Raw genomic sequence first — 11,226 nt, 5'->3', positions numbered from 1 at the left:
AGCAATCTGTAATATGTTTGATGTAAGACCATTCCGGCATTTTCTTCAGGAGCTAGAATAAGTTCAGGTGACAGGAGCGGAGGTGACAGTCTGCTTTGTAACGTTTTGCTTTCAAGCAGTCCGACATGAATAAGGGAATGAGAAATGGAGCGCGAAATATCCACCTCAAAGATACAGAAATCAATGGACCTCTCGGAACCAACGTGGACAGTGGGGACGACGAAACTGGACAGATGAATGACGAAATAATGTGACCAGAGACAGTCAATACAGGCAGTCATCAGAAATAGGAGAGATAGTAATCCAAACCCGGGAGAAATCAGTGAAATGAGGAACAAGGAAACGGTCAGATAATTTACTAGTGGCTCATGCTACGACTTCACCGGAAGATTTTTCAATGTTAACAGGAGCCTTGTTTGGAAATTTCATTAAATTGAAGAAAACGTTAACAAAAAACGTAAAGAAATTTTACAATAGGACAGATGTTATTATCTACCGGATTAAACACATAAATATGGGCAGTACCAAAGAACCATGTGTGCTGTACATGTGCTCAATCAAGAAAGGACGTGAATACATGATTCTTTCTGTATTTCATTCTTTCCTCTGTGACTGAACGTTCGTCAACCACCGCGCGTCGTTCACGAAGTAGATCTACCTCCCAATAATGTTTTGAACGTATTTACCTCGATCCCATTACCGGAGCGTTTTCAAGATGCTGTTCCTATAATTCCGTTTTAAACAAGTATTAATACTCAATGAACTTTCCTTGTGTACTTGTGATTAACATAAAGCAAACAGCAAATTGTAATAGACAGGGTTGTCTAAAGGTCTTTATTGCGTCCCGTACTTTGATGAAACTACTTCCAATCTGATCATTATTACGAGCTACCGTACCCATGTTTTACGTATTCTAGGGACACACCTGTTTAATTAATTAAATTCAATAATTCATCCGTTGAGTGAAACTTGTAATTAAATTCTACAGGTGTGAGCTGATTATGGGTAAGGTCATCCGTTGCATGGTTTTCTGACGTCCACAGGGATATGTCAGCGGCTCAGCAGTAACGTCAAGTTTTGAATTGTAAATTGTAATGAAGTGGAACGAGTCATATTATATTGACAGCACCTTTTACTAGCATTATGAAGATTTAACTACGTGTTTATCTTTTACAAGTGATTAAAGCTATTGCATGGGTGAGTTAGTAACTACCACCCACGACCTTGTACATTTCACGGTATAGAATTTCTTTTGCAGACGAGAGGATTTGTCAAAGAAGACATTTTTCAGTTTATTTCTAGTTTTACTTTTCTGTGTATGAGGCACATTATATTACTGGGCAAGCAAATAAAACGTTTGGTGGCAGCTCTGAGAAACCCTTTTCGTACTAAAGACAACCTTAATGGGCCTTAATGAAGGACATACCTCTCTGGACAACATCATTACTACAAGAACTGTTTTTTGACACTAACCATTTGCTGTGAACTACACACATAAATTTATTATCCTGATTCATCCAGCTTACTAACAGCAAAGAAAATAATATAAAAACAACGATATCTGAACAGTTGTGAAAAATGTTTCGTAAGCACAATGGCACTGTTAAACGTTATGTTTTCCTGTGTGAAACATGACTGGGCTACATCGGTGACCGTAGAAACTACAGCCAACGAGGAGACTGTGCATAATTAACTTTCTATAGCATCACCATACGAGAAATCGTTTTCAAGAAGACACAACTACATCATTTCTTGATAAGGATTGTACTTTTGGTCTATCAGATAGAACATCAGACGACTACAAACCATTTCCCACTACTACATATTCTTCAACGGAGATTATAACTATTAGGAAGGTGTATAGGTGTATAGGTGTATAGTAAAAATACAATTAATTTTTGTTGAAATTACATTTACGACCTCTCACTTGTTACCGATTACACTTAATGTCGCGATACTTTAAATCAGAGTTAAAGCATTCTCAAAAATGTAAGATTGAAATTAATTTCATTTATGAAGTGCTTACTCATAGCAAAATACTGTATATTTGTGAATACTTTGTTTTTATTCATTGCTTACAGTTTAGTATGGTTATACTCCGCAATCGCTGAAAATATTCCATTTTGTGTTTTCTTCCTGTCTTACTATATATGAATGTGTAATTACAGTGTTTTTGAGTTTTACTCCTTTCTTTTGCATGTTAATGTAGACTTCCTATCGAATTACATGCTCATTCCTTCTATATGATAGTACGATCTGTATTTGTGACGTAAAGTACCTGATATTGACCCACTAGGCTACCAACGCGTACTTACACTTTAATTTGAGAAGTACGAACACTTTGACTAGAACTTGTTTACATTTCAGAACTCGTCACACAAACATCAGATCCCTACAACACTGTGGTTTTCGAGGAGACATTTGGACCAGTCAACGATCTCGACCATAATACTCTTTCGCTTCAACCATGCCTCTCGCTCTTACAATGTGCACTCGATGAAAAAAATTAAAGTTCTCATGCATGTGACTGTGATCCTTAACCGGGAGCAGATGTAAACCATTTCCTGTTTTTATGTCTCAAATGTGACTGAACGTTTGGACTGTTAGAAGACATAAGTGATTATGGGCTACCACCTTCCTCAATCGGTCTCTTCTCTTTCATTTACTGAAGGCATTCGATTTCTTAAAATAATTATTAATTTCCTCAGGAGTAGTGTGAACCATCTGTATGTTTAAATGACACGAAATTGTCATATTTATGTCTTAAAAAAGTGGTAAGATTAAATGACAACTGCCTCACTTACATTCAGGGTAGTTGTTGTCCGCCCCGATAGCTGAGTGGTCAGCGCTACAGCCTGTCAATCCAAAGGGACCGGGTTCGATTCCCGGCTGGGTCGGAGATTTTCTCCACTCAGGGACTGGGTGTTGTGTTGACCTAATCATCATCGTTTCATCCACTTCGACGCGCAAGTCGCCCAAGTGGCGTCAAATCGAAAGACTTGCACCAGGCGAGCGGTCTACCCGACGGGAGGCCCTCGTCACACGACATTTCATTTCATTTTCAGAGTAGTTGTTTACTGTAGAAACCATTGTGACATCTTGGGCTCTTATATCAACAAACTCGCGTTCATGTATTCTGTTCATGCAGTTCAATAACCATTAAATGGCTTAATGAAGTACCCAGTTTGAAGGACAAATAAATTAAAAAAGACAAAAACAGCTTTCATACTATGGTACTACAGAACCATTGTGGGACCATGCTTACCTGTTTTGGTGAAAACCAGTAATTGTTACAGTCCAAGGTCCATAACATGCACTAAATATTCGAAACATAAAATTCTATGTTTGTAGTTACTAAAAGATTACGTTCTAAATATCTCACGCTTCTTTCGTTACAAGCATATGAGGTATCCTCCACCTTTAATAATTTTTGGTCAAATCCTGCTACAGTTGACGGTCAATTATTTTTGGTTTTGAATATTAATTTTGTAGGAACATTGTCATTTTTGGAATAAGTAATGTTTTGAAGGTCCTGTTTCGTTAGGTGATCGGCGCTGTTGTTCTAACATTAAACTAGCAAATAGGTTTTTTGCAACAAGATGCGAAGCTGTTCGTGACGACTTACGGCTATTTTCATTACCGTCAATATTGGTATACACTTCACCAACAGAAAGCACCTTCAGAAATGAAGACGATAAACGGGTATTCATTGGACAAACATATTATACTAGAACTGACATGTGATTACGTTTTCACGCAATTTGGGTGCATATATCCTGACAAATCAGCATCCATAACAACCACCTCTGGCCGTAATAATGGCCTAGATACGCCTGGGCATTGAGTCAAACAGAGCTTGGATGGCGTGTACAGCTGCCCATGAATCTTCAACACGATACCACAGGTGATCAAGAGTAGTGACTAGCGTATTGTGACGAGCCAGTAGCTCGGCCACAATTGGCCAGACGTTTTCAATTGGTGAGAGGTCTGGAGAATATGCTGGCCAGGGCAGCAGTCGAACATTTTCTGCATCCAGATAGGCCGTACAGGACCTGCAACATGTGGTCATGCATTATCCTGCTGAAATGTAGGGTTTCGCAGGGATCGAATAAGGGTAGAGCCACATGTCGTAACACATCTGAAATGTAAAGTCCACTGATCAAAGTATCGTCACTGCGAACAAGAGGTGACCCAGACGTGTAACCAATGGCACCCCATACCATCACGCCAGGTCATACGCCAGTATGGCGATGACGAACACAAGCTTCCAATGTGCGTTAACCAAAATTCTCCAAACACGGATGCGACCATCATGATGCTGTAAACAGAACCTGGATTCATCAGAAAAAATAACGTTTTGCCATTCATACACGCAGGTTCGTCGTTATGTACACCATCAGAGGCGCTCCTGTGTGTGATGCAGCATCAAGGGTAACCGCAGCTATGGTCTCCGAGCTGACAGTCCATGCTGCTGTAAACGTCGTCGAACTGTTCGTGCAGATGGTTGTTGCCTTGCAAACGTTCCCATCTGTTGACTCAGGGATCGAGACGTGGCTGCACGACCCGTTACAGCCATGCGGATAAGATGCCTGTCATCTCCACTGCTATTGATACGAGGCCGTTGGGATCCAACACGGCGTTCCATATTACCCTCCTGAACCCACCGATTTCATATTCTGCTAACAGTCATTGGATCTCGATCAGCGCGAGCAGCAATGTCGCTTTACGATAAACCGCAATCGTAATAGACTACAATCCGACCTTTATCTAAGTCGTGAAGTTACGCATTGCTTCTCCTTACACGAGGCATCACAACAACATTTCACCAGGCAACGATGGTCAACTGATGTTTGCGTGTGAGAAATCGGTTGGAAACTTTCCTCATGTCAGCACGTTTTAGGTGTCGTCACCGGCGTCAACCTTGTGTGAATGCTCTGAAAAGCTAATCATTTGCATATCACAGCATCTTTTTCCTGTTGGTTAAATTTCGCGTCTGTAGCACGTCATCTTCGTGGTGTAGCAATTTATAGGCCAGTAGTGTAAATTTCATATTTATTTGTTTTACTCTTGAGATTGAATACCATTTTACTAACATGTTCAAATAGCAACATTAAAAAAAAGAATGAACTTCGTCCCTCTTTCGCAAAAACGGGACTTCCTTTATAAAAGAAACTGATTTAAAATCAACGTCCTCCAACATTATGTTATTTGTTTTCAAAACACGGCTTACATTTCTGGGGACGTTCTCACGTTAGATGTGTAGCACAAAAGTTATTTCTAGTAGAATCTAATGCGAAGGACACGTTGGTATGGACAACAACGCTGTACGAGTGTGTACGATGAAAGAGTCTCTCGCTGTAAAGTCCTGTACAATCATGGCATACACAAGTTTCACAGTCACCTACCCGCCGCTTGTTTCGTTTATCCAGGAGCGCACGGCAGGCACATTAGAGTAGACACCAGCGTAGCCCTGATATGCGCATCCTGTCCCCCAAGAGACAACTCCATACTGTGTCGTTCCCACCGGACCGCCGCTGTCGCCCTTGCACGATTCCTTGCCGCCCTTCTTTTCTCCGGCGCAGATCATGCGCTGTGTGATCCTCCCGCCGTACGCCTCGTAACACACACTCCACTCACCGATGTGCGTGTTGACCGCCTGTAGCTGTTCCGTAGAGGTTCCCTCATAGGAGAGGTCGCCGCAACCCGGGCTGGCGAGGCTGACCGCCTGCAGAAAATAATCATTATATTAGTAAAACACTGCAGGTAACAATACGTGGCATTCATTACTATACAATTTTTTCCCCTTTAGATCGGAATTGAGGGTTGTGAAGCCATGTTCTCACCAAGAGATGCTAGTAAATTAGACTGACTTAGCATAATTTACTGCCATGTACCGCTTTTTTTCGCTGTCGACATAAAATTTGCTGGCAATGGTGAGTGCAGTCTGCTGTTTGAATAAAACCTTGGCCTGCCCTTGTACATAGTATCCGAAGTGCCGTCAGATGGCGCTGGATTGTTAAAATAAATTTATTTATTTATTCCTAAGTCACACCAAGAAGAGTGTAAAATCTATGACAAAATGTGTGGTTCCCGTCTATTACTCGTAAAACACCACAGCTCTATTAGCAGAAATTTTGAAAAATTCAGTGCGTTTTGTATGTTGCTGATTGTAGATGTGGTCTTCATCGCAGCTCTTCACTCTAGCCATTCAGCTGCAAGAGTCTTCATCACTGCTTAGCTACTGCAGCAAACATACATTTGAAACTGGTTACTGTATTCGGCCCTTGGCCTACACACCGCACTTCCCTCCATTACCGAACTCAGGACTTCTTCCTGCCTAAGGACGAGTCGTATCAACTATCTCTTCTTTTCATCACGTTGAGTCATAAATTTCGTTTTTTCACAATTCTATTCAGTCACTTTTCAATAATTATTCGATCTACCCATTCAATCTTCAGCATTCTTCTGTGCCACCACATTCAAAAAGTGTCGTTCCCCTCTTATCTGTTCAGCGTCCTCGTCTCCGTTCTGTACAAGGCTATATTTCAGTCCAATATCTTGACGAATAACTGCTTAACCCTTCAATTCAACCTGAAACAAATGTTAACAAATTCATCTTTTTAATAACAACGTTTCTTGCTAGTGATAAGAGCATCTTATCCCCTCTTCCGCTCGGCCATTATCTTTTGTTTTGCTGTCCAAATGGACAAACTAATCTGCTACTTTCGTTGTCCAATTTGTTTGTCTAATTCCCTCACCAATAGCACATTTAATCTGAGTACATACCATTACCCTCGTTTGACTTTTGTTGATTTTCATCTCATAAATTCTTTCCAAGGCATTATACACTCCGTTGAACGATCATTTCACTAACGTTCCCGTATCTTACAGAGTTACTGTTGAAAGTTTTTATCTCAGCTCTATGAACTTCAATTGCGTTTCCAGTTTTGTCCTTGGTTGCCTGTACTGGTTTTATTAAGGTATATAATAGACCGAATTACATCGAAAATACGCTACAGTATTGTCCCACCTTCTTCTTGACTAATAATTCCCTTTCAAACTCTTCGACTGCAGTAACTTATGTTACTTCTACACATGTGTTTTATCCTTGCTTTCTTCGAAAATTACAGAGAATTTTGAGCTCAGTATTTTTAAATGTTTTCTCTAATCTACAAATGCTATGAATGTGGCTTTTCCTTATTTAATGAAAATTTCTAAGGTTATTTCTAGTGTTAGATTTATATCTCAGTTTCTGCATCCTCCGGAACAGAAACTGTTCTACTCCAATTTCACTTTTTACTGGTCTTTCAATTCTTCTGTGGATAACTTATGTCAGTGTTTTGGAACCAAGTCTTGCAAATCAATTTCAGTAGTATTCACACACATGTCTGCATTTGCTAACAATGCATAAAGTCTGACAATAATTTCATTCTCCAAATTAGGAAACTGTAGCAGAAAATGTAAATTGGCTTTTTAGCAGGCACATAACGAATTCCAGCACTTTTATCAGTTTCCAGAACGGCATGCCACTTGGCTCGTCATCTCATTTTCGATCCACTAAGTATCCATTACAAATGAATACCAACCAGATCTCCGCTAGATGTGTGAACCACAAAGTCTCCGATTGAAGTTTGGGAGACTCATGGTCAGATTGAAAGCTCTACTTGGCAGTCACACATTACGCACACCAGGCATCGACAGCAGTATTCGTACTCTGTTATGCCATTAGTAGCACACATATTTCTATGATCAATGGGGCATACTAAATTCCTCTTTAAAAGTATGAAATACGTTAAGAATCGACGATAGAGCAACAATAAATCAAAATGAGGGTAATACTATCGATCTCTCTACATGAAAATCTAGAATGATGTGATACATATTGGACATGAAACCTGTCACCATCAACGATGTTTGCCGACTGTGATAACTCTTTAGCAAATTTTGTAGGACTTCAAAGAAGATTTAAGGTAATTATTCCTAAATTTAGAAGTATTTGAATTATCCTTCGTTTATTTGTAAAACTCTGAACGTAGCCATAATTGCTGACTAAACTATGGGAATACCGGCCCACCTACTTTGCGATAAGCTGTTACTATTAATGCACAAAGATTTTTCGGCATCTTTGTTCCATCGTCTTCGAGTATGTTAAATCAATTCGCATTTTAATTTGATGAGCAGTTGAAAGCCGAATCATGGTTGTGCATTAGAAACCAGAATTATCTGCGTATTAAGTGACCCATCCGTACTATATACTGTAGTTCAGTTGCCCTCAGTCTTCGGTAATTTAGTACAAAGACAATATTTCCCGTGTCCATTCAATACTTATTACAAGTTCGTATCACATATTCTCACATCCAGAGTCAGTAAGCGGGCACAAGTCCTTACATAGACTTAATGATGGATTTGAATTTGTGAAAGTATGACTATATACAGTTGTGAAACACAGTGTTGTGACGCACTGTCCTTTCGAAAAGAGTAAATTGCGGAGATGGCCATCGAAAGCATATCATTAACGGTAGTTTTGGTACACAGTGCACAGCAACAGAAAGAAACATGTCCTGATGGGGTAATGGGATGATGTCGCTCCCAAAATCCATAATAATCACAAAGTATGACTTTGAATATTTCCGCCTGCGTCTCAACAGATACAGACATCAAATCAGACACATTTAAGCGGTCAAATTTCCCAACTTATTTAATCTGGATACCAGTTTCGGCTATTTACTTCTCCATCATCAGGCCCATGACCGATGTGTAGGGAGATTCCACCACGGTTCTGGTCAAAATAGTGGCCACCATTCGAGTTGATTGGTGAAGTGATCGCTAAACCAAGGAAAAATCTGTAGATACCCAGTGTATGAATGCTGGCCCTATTTTGATCGGAACAGAGAAATCATCCTACACGTCCGTCAGATGTCTGACGATCGGACAGTAAATCCCCGAAACTTGTAAACAAATAAAATAAGTTTGGAAATTAGACGGCTGGAAGGTGTTTGATTTGACATTCTGTAGCGAACAGCAGAGTCCCGCAACTGTATCTGGAAAGATTGATAAACAGAGTCTCAAAGTTAGGTTCATTTTACTTTCTTAATGCTGTTGCTATGTATATGATTGTTACTTTCATTTATTCTGATGCTATATATTTTCTCATTTATTATCATGCCATTCGAAATCAGTGTCTACAAATAGAACAGTATCTAGTTTGTCAAGAAACTATATATAGATATAATCAGAATCTTTGAAATTGTTACGTAAACACATATGTGTGTGAGGTGTACAGACATATCGATAGGTCGATACAGAAAAGCACCAACAAAGAATCTGTGGCGAGGCGAGAAGAACAGAATGAGTGGAGGTGTCTGTCACGCCACGCGTCTACCACTACGCGTTGTGTCTGTGGCTGGTGAAATATATCAGTATCAAAACAGTGATACATACGTGATTTCAGGATGTTCCGCGAATTAAGAGTTAGTAACTTTTCGTGCGGCGTGGCTCATTACCCGGAACTGCAGTTTCACTCACTAAGCTTAAAGCTTTAATGTGCAAAACGATAAGCTGCAAGAACGGCGTAAATATACCGTTTTCGGCTACAGACAGCACTGACCGTTTAGTGCGTACCGCAGACTGTGAAATTAAAGAGAAAGCATGGCACACATTTTCTTGTACTACAACAACAATCTTAACTAGGAATGTACAGTACGCTCATCGCCCGTACGTGACCCTACGAGAACAGCTGTCTCCGGCACGGATTGGTTGGTGTAAACTGCAAACTGTTGCTTCAAGGTACAAAACACTGAATATAGTTTCGTAGTGTTGGCAGATAAACTGTTAAATGTGCTGACCCGCGACCGAACAGTAAAATATAATTCTGGAAACCCCGACTATAACGACTAACAAATATTACGGCGTCGGGTTACATCAAGCGTTAATGGGAGGAAGCCTTATATATATTAGTTGTCGTATGCAGATACGCAAACTGGTAGTAACTCTTCAAAAATCGTGCATTGCTGTTACATTTGCGACAGTGGCCCGCGATCTATTTTAGCAACGCAACACTACTCAGAAGATTGCACGCTCAAGGATCATGGACTATTGTGCAAACAGGTGGCGACTAACCGACAGCATTAACAATGTGGAGACTGTTGTTGAACGAACATTGGCTAAGAAACACCACCAACTATATTTCCTAACCAGTAATGTAAAAAATCAAATTATGAAAATAACAATAACTTTTCTTTCTCATATATTTACCTAACTGTAAAGATCGTGGTGGACACCTATCGTAACTTATTTTCGTTAACATTAAGACTAACAGTTTAGTTCATTAAATTATTTTCGTTCATAGTCACAATAATTTTGCAAATCGATTAAATTCTGAAACTAGAAATATTACTGCAAATAACACCGGCCAACAAGGGATTTGGTTCCTAAATGAAAGTAACGGCTAGTTACCAAACTTGGTATGCTGATTTTAAAAATACCAACAAAAATAACTAATTGGTAGTAGTTTCTGATATCTTATGTGTGGTTACTTTTATAATGAGACCTCGATGTTCTTTTGTATCACGTAAATAAGACTTTTTTCTTTTACATTTCAGTTTTGTGTCAATCCCTGTGAGACAGTGATTAGTTTTGGAATAAAATGTCACGGTTGTGTGTGAACATTTGTGACAATTTACGTTACATTTCTTTCGAGGTGGTATTTAATGTGCAGAAGAGGAAGCCCCCGCCTGTTAACTACAAAGGTCATCAAGTGTACCTTAGATGCAAGGCGGGTGATAGGTATTGTATGATCTGTGCTGTGTTTCTAAAGGAATGGCTGAATGCGAAGAAAAAGACTATGCGATTTTTTGTGGCAATAGTTTGGTGAGAAATAAACTATCACACCGACGACTGTTTATTTTGTGCAACACAGTCAATGAAAGACATCACAATGACAAAGAAAAGGAAGATTGTGTATCCAAACTTACCATCAACATTTCGGCCAGTTCCCCAAAGCCCTGAGCTGGCTGTACCTTAACCCCCGTGGACCGAACTAATGACGAGAACAATAAACATTTATAATCTGATGAACTTGAATTACAGATAAAGCTTTTACAGGTAATGAGTGCGAGATTCATAGTTCTACACAGAAAGAACTCGATGACCTTGTTTAGACCTTGAACTTAGCAGAGCCATAACAGAAGTTTCTGGTTCTCCGCTGAAATTGTGTAATGTAACTCG

General features: G+C 39.7%; 1 protein-coding gene across 1 annotated transcript; it reads right to left on the bottom strand.

Annotated features, from left to right (window-relative positions):
* Positions 1–5,401: 5,401 nt before the first annotated feature.
* LOC126355572 (trypsin 5G1-like) lies at positions 5,402–10,982 on the bottom strand. Its single transcript, XM_050005935.1, has 2 exons — positions 10,974–10,982; positions 5,402–5,725 (listed from the first exon to the last, which is right to left on the bottom strand). Exons 1-2 carry the CDS (start codon positions 10,980–10,982, stop codon positions 5,402–5,404), a joined length of 333 nt encoding a protein of 110 aa, XP_049861892.1.
* Between the last annotated feature and the right edge of the window lie 244 nt (positions 10,983–11,226).

This window comes from Schistocerca gregaria, chromosome 3 (genome assembly GCF_023897955.1).
Source record: "Schistocerca gregaria isolate iqSchGreg1 chromosome 3, iqSchGreg1.2, whole genome shotgun sequence".
In the NCBI taxonomy this organism is placed as follows: domain Eukaryota; kingdom Metazoa; phylum Arthropoda; class Insecta; order Orthoptera; family Acrididae; genus Schistocerca; species Schistocerca gregaria.
This window is presented reverse-complemented; position numbering and strand designations above follow the sequence as displayed.